The following is a 14,961-nucleotide window of genomic DNA, read 5'->3' as shown; positions in this document are numbered from 1 at the left end:
TGACAGTCGATGAGACCAAAATAATAATTTTATAAACATATTTTGGTTGTACATCGTTTGCGTCTAACTTTTCTCACTCATCATAATTTACCTCAGTCATTAGTCGTTCATTCTGCTAAACCTCTCTGTTGCTCAGGGGCCAAATGTAATTTTTTAAATATATTTTTAATTGAACCTTTTATTTAGCTAGGCAAACCTCTTGGCGCACAGATCCCTTTAGCGGGATCATTTTCGTCAACATCCGCTGAATTGCAGAGCGCCAAATTCAAATTAAATTACAAAAAATATTAAATTTTCATGAAATCACAAGTGCAATATACCAAAACACAGCGTAGCTTGTTGTTAATCCACCTGGCTTGTCAGATTTGGGGAAAAAAAGCTTTACAGCGAAAGCAAACCAAGCGTTTGTGTGAGGACATCGATCAGTAGACAAAACATTACAAACAGCTAGCAGCAAAGTAGCTTGGTCACGAAAGTCAGAAAAGCAATACAATTAATCGCTTACCTTTGATGATCTTCGCGGATGTTTGCACTCACGAGACTCCCAGTTACACAATAAATGTTTGTTTTGTTCGATAAAGATTATTTTTATTTCCAAAAACCTCCATTTGGTTGGCGCGTTTTGTTGAGTAAGCCACATGCTCGTGCAGGTCATGACGGGCAGACGAAAATTCCAAATAATATCCGTAAAGTTCGTAGAAACATGTCAAACGTTTTTTATAATCAATCCTCAGGTTGTTTTTAACATAAATAATCAATAATTTTTCAACCGGACGGTAAACTATTCTATACAAGAGAGAAAGAAAATGTCTAGCTAACAGTGTCGCGCGCATGAACTAATTGAAGGACATCTGGCAGTCCACTGACGCGATGTGATAAATCTCGCCAATTTTTTAGAATAAAAGCTTGAAACTATGTCTAAAGACTGTTCACACCCTGTGGAAGCCATAGGAAAAGAAATCTGGTTGATATCCCTTTAAATGGAGGAAAGGCAGGCAATGGAACAGGGAGGTTTCAAAATAAGAGGCACTTCCTGGTTGGATTTCCTCAGGTTTTTGCCTGCAAAATCAATTCTGTTATACTCACAGACAATATTTGGACAGTTTTGGAAACTTTAGAGTGTTTTCTATCCTAATCTACCAATTATATGCATATTCTAGCATCTGGGCCTGAGAAATAGGCAGTTTACTTTGGGAATGTTATTTATCCAAACATAAAAATACTGCCCCCTAGCTTCAAGCGGTTTTAAGAACAAATTCTAATTTACAATGACGGCCTAACCCGGACGACGCTGGACCAATTTTGCGCCGCCCTACGGGACTCCCGATCAAGGCCGGTTGTGATACAGCCTGGGTCTGTAGGGACGCCTCTAGCACTGAGATGCAGTGCCTTAGACCGCTGCGCCACTCGGGAGGCCCTATGTATCAAGCGTCTCAGAGTAGGAGTGCTGATTTAGGATCAATTTAGCCTTTTAGATCAAAATGAATAAGTTTACATGGACAGGTGGGACCTGATCCTATATCAGCACTCCTACTCTGAGACACATGATACATACGGTCACAGGTCTGACTGTGTTTTATTGCTTTGTTGTTGTAGATTATAGTTTGTCCTTTTCTCTTTGTATTTTCAGTTCGACCTGCCTCCATGTCATTGGCAGTGCCCCCATATCCAACTGCCACCATGTCGCTGGAAGCGTCAGCCCCAGCACCAGACCTAGCCCCAGCACCAGACCTAGCCCCAGCACCAGACCTAGCACCAGACCTGGTCCCAGATCCAGCTCCAGACTTAGCCTCAGAACTAGCCCCAGACCTAGCTCCTGAACTAACCCCAGATTCAGCTCAAGCCCCAGAGCTAGCCTCAGATCCAGCCCCTACCCCAGCTCCTCCAGTTCCAGTCATGAACCCGGGGTGTAAGATCATGACCTTTCGGCCAACCATGGAGGAATTCAAGGACTTTGCCAAATACGTTGCCTACATGGAGACTCAAGGAGCACACCGTGCAGGCCTGGCAAAGGTACACACATACACACACTTTTTATATAAATGGCTTTCTGACCTATTAGAACTGACCTACTCTGAAAAAGTAGTCCTATTGTGTATATTTTGCAGTATAACAAGACAACAGTTCACACAGAAAATCTCCTGGGTGCTCTAAATTCTGACAGTTTTGTTTGAATTTAGCCATGCAATGTTACAGTAGCTCCACCTACTTTTGCCATATGTTTCTCTCCCTCTCGCTCTCTCTACCCCCTCCCCTCTCTTGCTCTGTCCCCTATTTTTTACTCTGTCACTTTCACTCTCATCCTCTCACTCACTTTCTCTCCATCCCTCCTTCTTTTCTTGCAGGTGATTCCTCCTAAGGGCTGGAAGCCGCGGCAGTCGTACGACACCATAGAGGAGATGGTGATCCCGGCTCCCATCATGCAGGTGGTGACGGGCCAGTCAGGCCTCTTCACCCAGTACAACATCCAGAAGAAGTCCATGACCGTCGGGGAGTACCGTCAACTGGCCAACAGCAGAACGTAGGTCCTCACCTAGCTACCAGCCATTCTACACTCAATGAGACACAGTCAAAYTAGTGCAGAAGAGATAAGGGCTGGATGTATACTGTCTTTTACTATGTACCGATATTGATGCACTGATCGGTTTGGGTTTTTACTTTACCTTCTATAACAGTATTTCAATGTTAGGTTTGCTAATAATATTATTAATAATACCCTTTTTATTACAGTTCTCAAAACTCTCTTTTTATATATACAATAGAAACAACATATGTTTAGAATCAAGGTAGTTAAAATAGCAATAGTGTTAAATGAGATACGCAACTCCGGCGTGTGTAAGGTCAGTTTTTGTAGTTTACTCCGTTTGCTACTTTCAAGTTGTCTCTCTCCCTCTTCTTGCATGCTGCTTCCCACAACAAGCCCTGCCTCTCAAGGAAAGCAGTTCCCGTTCACTCTGCATTCTGCATGGTCAGACGCAACAAGATGTTGTTGACAATGATGCTGCTTTCAAAGCGTTCTGTAATAACACTATTAGTTTGTGTATATAACTGTCTGCGAACAGCTAGTTTGTCTTTTCTTAGCATGCTGTGGCAATTTTTTGTTGTTGCTGCTAATGCTAATTGCTAGTTAGCTGAACAGTTAGCTAGCTATATGTAATCAGTTAGAGGAAACCTAGCTAGATAATACAGCCTGATATCAGTGCTGGTGTAGGTCTAGATCAACGTGTTGTTTGTGCAACAGTGTCTTCTAAATCAGAGAGGAATAGGCGATTGGCATGAATATGGAATAGGCATGAATATGTTAGCTAGCTAGCTATCAATGCTGGCTATCTATACGAAAAAGTGGGATGTAACATCGAATAGGGTCCCCTGGGAAACGCTGACCAAACGCTGGGGAAACCCTGTCACAATAATTCCTATTTATTTGTTGTCATGTCAAACAACAATGTATTCAAAGTGTTGCCCACTATTTCAACTATTGAATTACAATAATCATTATACTTCTATGATTCCAACAGTACACCAATAAACAAGGCCTAGATTGTTTGCCCATATCATGCCACAGTGTGGAAATAATAACAAAAGTGCAGAAATTGATAAATCCTTATAATAAATGTTGGATTGAACAGTATTAAACAATCAGAATGGAGAAAGCCCATTTTGAAATCACGTATAATTTATGTGTTGCCACCCTAACGTCATGAACAAAATTTAGGCACTGGGCAAATTTCCGGTCTGCTGAGCGCAAACTTGAATGTTGTGAAAATTCTGTGAAACTCTGTGAACATTGAAGGTGTACCCGCTTTAAGTTACAGTTTTAACAGTGGCCAAGTAGGCTACTATGGCCATTTGATCATAATGTAGGCCTACAACAGTGACCTATCATCAAAAACAATGGACAAAAATGCATGCCATTAAATTTTTAACATGGAAATAGCTGTTCTACCATTKAGTCTACAGTAGCAGCCAATGAATGTGTGGTGTTCAATGTAGGCCTGCATTCCATGAGACTTGCAGGGCTTGCAAAATAAATTTCGTTATTATTCCCATACCAGTATTACAGAGAATCAGAGAAATGATGCTATGCTCTACGTATTGTTCAATACGTCTCAAAATACAACACTGCCCCTTTAAGACAGAAAAAACAGCTGTTTACCTGACTGCTTTTCAACGATGGCTAGAAATGCATACTTTTTGTGCTCTTGTAGGAAGCAACCACTCCCCCATTGTTGACTATAAATTAACTATAACTGGGCTAATAACTCACTAAGTAGCAAAGAATATGAACAAATGTGCACACGTGGTACATGCAGCTCTCGCTTTGATCTCAAAACAAGCGCATCTACTCATTACACACTCATACTGTAGCTTAGGCCCGTCTGGACTGTTTGAGTCGTGCCTGTCAATGCAATAGAATCCTTCTCCAATGTGCGCTGTCCACAAGAAAGCCTCTTGCACGGCTAGTTTTGCATACTAATTGCGTAGTTTGTTTCGGTACATTACATTGAAAGTGGTGAATATTGCGTTGATTCGATCACAGTAGAGTGAAACCTTATTAGTGTTAACTGAAGGGGAAAACTCAATAGAAAGTTGAGTGAAGTTCAGTCTCGTGCTTCTCTGCGCGGGCTGATATTTCTTCTACGCGGCAGGGCCGATTGGAGCTGTGCGCCCGCACGCAGGTTTGAGAGAATATTTGGTTATGAACTACTCTTAAAACATATTCTTAGAACTTTTTTACTCTTCAAAAACAGTAAAATACCGTCCAAAATGTTCTGATATGATATTTTGGCCATATCGCCCCAGCCCTAGAAAAGTTTTTTTCCCCCTAGGAAAAAGTTAGCGCTAGTCATAAGTCATAGTTAGTTAGCGCTAGTCATCTGTACCTGCGCCAAAACGTCATTTTTTATTTTTCATCTTATAGCTTGTTCTCCATCTTGTTTTTTAATTAGTGAGCCAACATGTTTTCAGCGCTTTTATTTCCATGACTGAACAAAACACATTTTGTCATGCTCTCTCTTGTCTCTCTGCTGCAGACGTATAGTGAGCAATATGTTTGAAACATCAAATAAAAAATAAACTTATCGCAGTATAGAATCACAATACATATCTTATCGACATCTAAGTATTGTGATTATGTCATATGGTGAGGTCCCTGGCAATTCCCAGCCCTAATTGTACACCTTTGATTCATTCTTTAGATACTGTTATTATTGTAGTCATTAGATATTATTGGGTTGCTTTGCAAGAAAAATCAGTCTTCACGCTACAGGTTTTACTGTCTTTACCTCCAGTGTCTATATCCAATGTCTTGACTGGTCATAGGATGAAAGGCACTCATAAATCTCCCGACTGTTACTGGGTCATGTTCATTAGGGTACACCATAGAAAAAAGTTTTTCAATGTTTATTCTTTTTATTGGAAGAAATTGAGATGGTATCTCTTTCAAAGCGTCTTCTGTTTTGTGCCTACTAAACACGACCCTGTCCTCCTCTCTCTCAGGTACTGTACTCCCCGACACAAGGACTTTGACGACCTGGAGAGGAAATACTGGAAGAACCTCACCTTTGTTTCGCCCATCTACGGCGCCGACGTCAGCGGCTCCATCTACGACCCGGTAAGTCAGCCCGGTGACAGCATTTCTAATCACATACATGGGTTGTGTAGCAAAATGTTCTGCAGCAGAACAAGTAAATGAGCATTTGTGGGACAAGTTTAGATGGTACCTCCCTGGTTTTGAAAAGTTGAAAATCCTATTATATAAAAGTTACTTAATAAACTTCTTTGGGATACGTTGAAGCAAGTTCCACTAGGTACCCTTTGGGACAGAGTTACTCAATTGTGTTGAATTCCTTACTTCCTTACTACTAGTTGTTTGGCCTTAATCCCATCTGGTGGTTAACATGTGTTATTACATGACCTTGAGAACTGCAATACAGTACAATGAACAAGATATTTTACCGGATTTYTAAATGTGAAGTATCCGGTTGGCGTTTCCACCCGCAACCAAATATGGTGATGAGAGAYAGCCCAGTGGCCGACAGRGGGAGAAGACGAAGCGAGATCGATTTTGGCCGCRGTTCTGCTAATTTTCATACAGTTTTTTTATGTTTCCAAAACTAGATTCTGTAACAGAGTGAACAGCGTTTTGTAGACTTTACCCTTTGCTAAAGTTTTAAAAAATGGCGTTGTTTTGGAGTGCATGGGTAAATAGAGTTATTGCACAAGCCGTTCCCTAACGGAAACATGCAAATAAATGCTAGGACACGCCAATAGGATCTCACTAGCTCATGCTTGGCTTTGCTCACCGCCTTGCTTGTTCTGCCTTCTATGATTAATTTGCTCCCAATGGAAACAACAGGCCTTGGTCTATCTTGGGTTAGTTATACAAATCTTTTGAATGCAATGGCAATCTACTTTATTCACTGGGTAAATACTAACTGAAGTACAACTGTAACATAGCAACTCCATGTCGTAGGCCTTGGATTGTTCAATACATATTTATATAATTGTTTTCTTACCTTWAAAAAAAGCGTTTAGACTGTAATCCACTTATGGCTGACCCCAATTAGTCGACTGGTCGATTATTTGGTCGTTAGGCTGTTGGTCGACCGAGATTGTTTTAGTCAAGCGGTAACAAATATATGGAGTACAAAAGTTTGGACACACCTACTCAAGTAGCCACCCTTCCCCTTTGACAGCTTTGCACGCTCTTGGCATTCGCTCAACCAACTTCATGAGGTAGTCACCTGGAATGCATTTCAYTTAACAGGTGTGCCTTGTTCATTTGCGGAATTTCTTTCCTTCTTAATGCGTCTGAGCCAATCAGTTGTGTTGTGACAAGGTAAGGGTGGTATACAGAAGATAGCCCTATTTGGTGAAAGACCAAGTCCATATTATGGCATATTAACAGCTCAGATAGGCAAAGAGAAACAACAGTCCATCATTACTTTAAAACATGAAGGTCAGTCAATCCGGAAAAGTTTCTTCAAGTGCAGTCGGAAAAACCATCAAGCGCTATGATGAAACTGTCTCTCATGAGGACAGCCACAGGAAAGGAAGACCCAGAGTTACCTSTGCTGCAGAGGATAAGACCATTAGAGTTACCAGCCTCAGAAATTGCAGCCCAAATAAATACTTCACAGAGTTCAAGTAACAGACACATCTCAACATCAACTGTTCAGAGGAGACTGCATGAATCAGGCCTTCATGGTCGAATTGCCACTACTAAAGTACACCAATAAGAAGAAGAGACTTGTTTGGGCCAATTAACACGATTAATGGACATTAGACCGGTGGATTTTTATTTTTTTTGTCTGATGAGTCCAAATGTTTGATTTTTGGCCAAGAAGGAGAGTGATTGAATGCTGCATCGGATGACCTGGCCTCCACAATCACCCGACCTCAACCCAATTGAGATGGTTTGGGATGACTTGGACCGCAGAGTGAAGGAAAAGCAGCTAACACGTGCTCAGCATATGTGGGAACTCCTTCAAGACTGTTGGAAAAGCATTCCAGGTGAAGCTGGTTGAGAGAATGTCAAGAGAGTGTGCAAAGCTGTCAAGGCAAAGGGTGGCTACTTTGAAGAATCTCAAATATTAAATATATTTTAATTCGTTTAACACTTTTTTTGGAGCCTACATGATTCCATATGTGTTATTTCATAGTTTTTATTTCTTCACTATTATTCTACAATGTAGAAAATAGTAAAAATAAAGAAAAACCTTTGAATTACTTTAATTTCCTATAATTTGTCATCTAAAATGTTTGTTACTTTGGTTACGGTAATTTCTTTTAAAGCATTCAATATTATTCCAGTCTTCCTGTTCTCATTGTCAGAGTGGAGACATTGTTTGCAGAGTGCGCAACCTATGCTACACTTGTGAGAAACACGTTTTGGTTTATTTCATTCCATTTATTTAATTCCATTTACGGGTTCTGTCAATTTAGTCTTTAGTCTTTATTCCATTGTCTTTTGTTTGGAGCGCCCTGTCAATGTTGAGTCAGGACGCACACCCATGAAAGTAAGCCTAAGCTTCTCAAAGTAATGTGTTCTTCACCTCAAGCAGCAAGCAAGCAKATTCTGTTTTTACATCCATTGAGAATTGCAATAGTTCCTCAATGTATTTGAAAAATCTTTCTAGCTCTCTCCCTTTCGATAACCACTCAGTATGAAAGGGAAAAATGTAATGCTCTGATCCAGTGGAAACGTCATCAAATAGGCTTCTTATCAGTGCTTGACATGGACTGAAATAGMTTCCGCTACTCATTTTGTGTGCTGGTACTGTTTATATTTAGGTGCAGGAGCTCCACAGTACTTTTGAGCTAATATTCTACAAGTGGAACAGGAGGTTAAGCAGTAGAACATTTGAGGTGCCGGTACTCAGCTCCGTTGAGCTCCTGTCCAAGTCAAGCACTGCTTCTTATCCCTTGTACAAATAGCCTACAGCTGTGTCTGTCCAGAGTTCGCTGGCACTGGAAACTGAGGGCCCAGAATATTTTATACAATGTTGCAAATTCGCTAGTGCAAACTTTGGGCAGGAGCAAAGTTAATAGTTGATACAATGTTTCAAGTTTGTTGCAGACAGGTCATGTGTAGCCAATGTGATTTATAGCATATGTATTGTATAATATTTATTTCGATTTGGATAGAATTTTGATTAACCACATGACAATGATTTTGAGATGTTATAAATTAAATTGTTTTTCGAAAATGTGCATATGAAGGCCATAACTGGCACAGATCGGTAGAAATGGTAAGATAAATTTGGCATTCCAAATGAGAAAGTTTGCCGACTCCTCGTGTAGCCTATTACCGGCAACTTCAGGAGAGTAATAGCAGAGTCTGGAAAAGCCAGCAGGAACTGGAGGAGAATAGTTGGTCCAGGTTAAGTTATTTTTCTTCTGGTTATCTAAATCTCTGGCGCCCTCTTGAGGCATCAAAACGTAAGCTTATAGCATCAGACAAGCTCAATGAACGTAGTTGATTTTATTAAAACACATAGGGTGTGCCTAATAAATGGGGAAAAATGCACGTTTAAACATTTTGGGCAATCGATTGATCGAAAGAGCAGACGACTTTCAGTCAACCAAGTTTTTTTGTTGTTGTCGGGGACAGCCCTAAATCCACATTTACATTTCATTGGTAAATGTAGCCAACATTCTTGAATCGGGTCACGGTGTTAAATGGATAGTTCACCCAAATTATAAATTGAAATATTTGAACATGAAACGAGAGGCTAATATCGACTTGACTTGAACAAAATGTGTGCCACAAATGCTAAAAAMTGAGCACTTGGAACCGTGGCCAGGTAAACAAAACAAAAGTACGGATTGCTTTCATAACTTGTCCATAGACTGCTTACAGGCTGGGGGAAGGAAACTGTCATTTTTTTTTTTTTTGTATTTGATTTGGGTGAACTATCCCTTTTTAACCTCCCTTTTTTGTGTCTGTGTTTCCAGGAGATCGGTGAGTGGAACATCGGCCACCTGAACACGCTGTTGGACATGGTGGAGCAGGAGTGCGGCATCGTGATCGAGGGGGTGAACACGCCCTACCTGTACTTTGGCATGTGGAAGACCACCTTTGCCTGGCACACAGAGGACATGGATCTCTACAGTATCAACTACCTCCACTTTGGAGAGTCCAAGTCATGGTCAGTGGCTGTATTAGTGGTTTATCTCTCCATTCTTTGCATCTCTCTCGCTCTCTGTGTGTGTGTGTGTGTGTGTGTGTGTGTTACTTGTAGGTCTATAAAATGTGTGTGTTTTTCTGTGACTATGAGTTTCTTTGTGTCCTACAAGCAATTCGATTTTCCAGGCCCAACCATCCCATCACTCTTCGCTCGGTTGCAGGTAGCAGTAGTGACCTTTCGGTTACTGGCCCAACGCCGCTCTAACCGCTAGGCTGCCTGCCACCCGTGCGACAGCTCTTTGCTTCAGTTGCATCTACATCAAAAAATGGCAAGCCAAAATTGTTCCTTGATTTCAGGATCTGGGCAGGCTTTGGCAGTTGCTTCTCAAGCATCTGTCATTCTTATACGTGTGTAAAACTTAATGTGAGTCCCTGTCTGTGAGTTGAGGAGACTMGTCATACATGCATTTGTGTACTTAAACAGATGGCCACTGGAGGACACTCTCGACTTACAAAAGTTTCTAAGGAGCCAGGTGGCTTCTGTCGTATAAAGCGTCTTCAATATTAGCAACATATTGACTTAAATTTGGTACTGTGTGTGTGTGTCATTGTATGAGTCTGTGAACACTTATGAGAGATTCTGGAGRGGCGCCTGAGACAGCGGTTTCCACCACCATCAGCAAAACACAGAATGATGGAATTTCTAGTGGAAGAATGGTGTCGCATCCCTCCAATAGAATTGTAGGCCAAAGTGCATTGAAGCTGTTCTGGCTCGTGGTGGCCCAACGCCCTATTAAGAAACTTTATGTCGGCGTTTCCTTTATTTTGGCAGTCTATAAGTCTCTAAAATCTAGGTGTGTGTGTGTGTGTATTTTTCTGTGAAGATGAGTGTGTCTGTGTCCAACAAGCAGTGAAATTGTCCAGGCCCAACCATCCCACCACTCGTCGCTAGGTAGCAGTAGCGCTCTTCGAACACCTCTCTCCCTCCCTCCCTCCCTCCCTCTTCCCATCATTTTCTAATTCCTCCTCTTGTAATACGACCGCCCTTCGAGACTCACTATTCCCAAAGGCCTCACTTGGCATCCAATTCTATTTCCTAGCGTTTATGGCTCTCCCAACACAAGTCACATAAAGAGCCTCTATTTGCCGACACATCTCCATCACTTTCGCGGCCATTTCACGTCAAGCGAATGGGGGAAACCAACACGACTGCGTAGGCCCAATAGTATCACGCACTCAAGGGGTTCGTTCCAAATGGCAACCTAATCCCTATATAGTGCACTAGTTTTGACTGGAGCCCTATGGGGAGAATAGGGTGCCATTTGGGTCGGGCCCAAAGACTTACAGCCACTCCCGGCTAAACGAGTTGCTCGGCGGCAAGGTAATGACGGTAGACGATAAGGGTATCGACAGAACGCTATTGGAGGGCGATGCTTCGTCAAAGTAACGGTAACGGAGGTGACCTCACTGGGCGACCTTGGTAGGGGCAATCCGGTGTAGGCGTCCGGCGCAGTCCCCGTCATCTGTAAACTGTCTGCAAGGTGAGAGCATGTCTTTCTCTCTCCTTCAATCTCTCTCCAGGGTCTCGCTGGGTGACTAATACCCGCTCCGCCATCAGAGAAGGATCGATCTCCTCCTCGTCCATTTCTCCTCTGTTATTTTAACCTTTCATCCCTTCATTTTAGTCCACCTTTCTTGCTAGGGATGTATTGACTGAAGCCTAGCTGGGTTATGTTTTTGACCATAGAATGGCAGTTTTTRCCCCTTTTTATTTATTGGAGGATACAAGTCTGCAAATATGACTTGAATATGACTGTAGTGATACACATGATAAAACATTTACCCTCAAGGAGTTTGCATTTTCCCCATCTCCGATTAACAAGAAAACACCCCAGCTTTCTTTCTGAAAGACAGAAATTGTCTTGTGGTAGATATCCTATACTTACTGTATATCGCTGGCGCTGTCATTTGAATGGGTACCTCAGACTAGGAGAAATGGCCATTATAATGTGTGGGTGACAAGGAGATTTTCATGGTGGSATTAGAAAAAGGGGCTCTGAACTAGAGCTGCAGGTCCCGACAGAGATCATTGCGGCATGGTCAGCACTGTTCATGCTGCAGTTTGGAGCGGACTGACAACTTTGGGAAGGAAAAATATATTTTTGTTGTCCAGCAGATTATTTGGAAACTGTCATATTTCTGCTTTGTATGCGTTAGCCTACATATTGTGTTAAAAGCACATCTTTGTCGCACGCACACTCAGAATTCGCTGCTTTAAGTTTAAGTAGCCTACCTCTCTCCTAGTTGGGCGTGCGAGATCAAGTGTTCCTAGGACCTATATGTGGGTCTCAATGAAATGGAGTAGGCTACCTAATGCATGGGCGGAGAATCACGTGGCAGTCATCTTTTCCAAGGAAATGTAATCAAATCAAATTTAATTTGTCACATGCGCCGAATACAAAAACTAGATCTTACCGTGAAATGCTTACTTACAAGCCCTTAACCAACAATGCAGTTCAAGAAATAGAGTTAAGAAAATATTTCCTAAAAAAAATAAAGTATAAAATAAAAGTCATAGCAATAACAACGCTACTGTATATACAGGGGGTACCGGTACCGATTCAATGTGTGGGGGTACAGGTTAGTCYAGGTAATTTGTATATGTTGGTAGGGGTAAAGTGACTATGCATAGATAATAAACAGCGTTAGCAGCAGTGTAAAAACAATGTAAATAGTGGCCATTTTGATTAATTGTTCCGCAGTCTTATGGCTTGGGGGTAGAAGCTGTGAAGGAGCCTTTTGGGACCAGATTTGGCACTCACCGCTTGCCATGTGGTAGCAGAGAGAACAATCTATGACTTGGGTGACTGGAGTCTTTGACACTTTTGACACCGCCTGGTATGTAGGTCCTGGATGGCAGGAAGCTTGGCTCTAGTGATGTACTGGGCCGTACGCAATACCCTCTTAGCGCCTTATGGTCGGATGCCGAGCAGTTACCATACCAGGCGGTGATGCAACCCGTCAGGATGCTCTCGGTGGTGCAGCTGTAGAACTTTCTGAGGATCTGGGGACCCATGACAAATAATTTCAGTCTCCTGAGGGGGAAAAGGTGATGTCGTGCCATATTCACGACTGTCTTGGTGTGTTTGGACCATGATAGTTTGTTGGTGATGTGGACACCAAGGAACTTGAAACTCTCAACCCGCTCCACTACAGCCCCCGTCGATGTGAATGGGGGTGTGTTCTGCCCTCCTTTTCCTGTAGTCTACGATCAGCTCCTTTGTCTTGATCACATTAGGGGAGAGGTTGTCTTCCTGGCACCACACTGGCAGGTCTCTGACCTCCTCCCTATAGGCTCTGTCGGTGATCAGGCCTACCACTGTTGTGTCGTCAGCAAACTTAATGARGGTGTTGGAGTCGTGCTTGGCCACGCAGTCGTGGGCGAACAGGGAGTACAGGAGGGGACTGAGCACGCACGCCTGAGGGGCCCCAATGTTAAAGATCAGCGTGGCGGATGTGTTGTTGCCTACCATTACCACATGGGGGCGCCCCGTCAGTCTAGGATCCAGTTGCAGACGGAGGTGTTTAGTCCCAGGGTCCTTAGCTTAGTGATGAGCTTTGAGGGCACTATGGTGTTGAACGCTGAGCTGTAGTCAATGAATAGCATTTTCACATAGGTGTTCCTTTTGTCCAGGTGGGAAAGGGGAGTGTTGAATGCAATAGAGATTGCATCATCTGTGGATTATGGTGTTGATATGAGCCATGACCAGCCTTTCAAAGCACTTCATGGCTACAGACGTGAGTGCTACGGGTCGGTAGTCATTTAGGCAGGTTGCCTTAGTGTTCTTGGGCACAGGAAACATGCTGGTATTAGACTCAGTTAGGGASAGGTTGAAAATGTCAGTGAAGACACTTGCACGTTAGTCAGCGCATGCTCGGAGTACACGTCCTGGTAATCCGTCTGGCCTTGTGGCCTTGTGAATGTTGACCTGTTTAAAGGTCATACTCACATCGGCTACGGAGAGCTTGATCACACAGTCGTCCGGAACAGCTGATGCTCTCATGCATGTTTCAGTGTTACTTGCCTCAAAGCGAGTTTAGACGTAATTTAGCTCGTCTGGTAGGCTCGTGTCACTGGGCAGCTCGCGGCTGTGCTTCCCTTTGTAGTCTGTAATAGTTTGCAAGCCCTGCCACATCTGACGAGTATCGGAGCCGGTGTAGTACGATTCAATCTTAGTCCTGTATTGACGCTTTCCCTGTTTGATGGTTCGTTGGAGGGCATAGCGGTACTTCTTATAAGCTTCCCGGTTAGAGTCCCGGTCCTTGATAGCGGCAGCTCTACCCTTTAGCTCAGTGTGGATGTTGCCTGTAATCCATGGCTTCTGGTTGGGGTATGTACGTATGGTCACTGTGGGGACAACGTCATCGATGCACTTATTGATGAAGCCAGTGACTGATGTGGTGTAATCCTCAATGCCATCGGAGGAATCCCAGAACATATTCCAGTCTGTGCTAGCAAAACAGTCCTGTAGCTTAGTATCTGCTTCATCTGAACACTTTTTTATTGACATAGTCACTGGTGCTTCCTACCTTAGTTTTTGCTTGTAAGTAGGAATCAGGAGGAAATAATTATGGTCAGATTTGCCAAATGGAGGGCGAAGGAGACCTTTGTGTGTGTCTGTATGTGGAGTAAAGGTGGTCTAGAGTCCCCCCCCCCTCTGGTTGCACATTTAACGTGCTGGTAGAAGAGTGTGTTAAAACAGATTTAAGTTTCCCTGCATTAAAATCCCCGGCCACTATGTGCACCGCCTCTGGATGAGCGTTTTCCTGTTTGCGTATGGTCGTATACAGCCCATTGAGTGCGGTCTTAGTGCCAGCATCGGTTTGTGGTGGTAAATAGACAGATACAAAGAATATAGATGAAAACTCTCTTGGTAAATAGTGTGGTCTACAGCTTTTCATGAGATACTCTACCTCAAGCGAGCAAAACCTCGAGACTTCCTTAGATTTTGGCCACCAGCTGTTTACAAATATACATAGACCGCCATCCCTTGTCTTACCAGAGGCCGCTGTTGTATCCTGCCAAAAAACGTAAAACCCGCAAGCTGTATATTATTCATGTCGTTGTTCAGCCACGACTCGGTGAAACATAAGATTACAGTTTTTAATGTCCCGTTGGTAGGATATATGTGATCGTAGTTAGTCTATTTTATTATCCTTTGATTGTGCGTTGGCTAATAGGACCGATGGTAATGGGAGATTACCCACTCGCCGTCGGATCCTTACAAGGCACCCAGACTTACTTCCCCGGTATCTCCATCTCTTTCTCC

At 42.9% G+C, this 14,961-nt stretch overlaps 1 protein-coding gene across 3 annotated transcripts in view; it reads left to right on the top strand.

The window, feature by feature from the left end:
* Nucleotides 1-14,961, top strand: part of kdm4b (lysine (K)-specific demethylase 4B) — an 80,752-nt gene that overhangs the window by 4,850 nt on the left and 60,941 nt on the right. For all 3 annotated transcript variants that reach the window (XM_024004191.1, XM_024004190.1, XM_024004192.2), the window contains exons 2-5: nt 1,631-2,013; nt 2,346-2,521; nt 5,500-5,614; nt 9,460-9,653. In XM_024004191.1, coding sequence (XP_023859959.1) covers nt 1,645-2,013; nt 2,346-2,521; nt 5,500-5,614; nt 9,460-9,653 — 854 coding nt within the window. In that variant the 5' untranslated portion in view covers nt 1,631-1,644. The remainder of the gene's footprint in view (nt 1-1,630; nt 2,014-2,345; nt 2,522-5,499; nt 5,615-9,459; nt 9,654-14,961) is intronic.

Source organism: Salvelinus sp. IW2-2015, linkage group LG16, assembly GCF_002910315.2.
Source record: "Salvelinus sp. IW2-2015 linkage group LG16, ASM291031v2, whole genome shotgun sequence".
NCBI classification, from domain to species: Eukaryota; Metazoa; Chordata; class Actinopteri; order Salmoniformes; family Salmonidae; genus Salvelinus; species Salvelinus sp. IW2-2015.
This window is presented reverse-complemented; position numbering and strand designations above follow the sequence as displayed.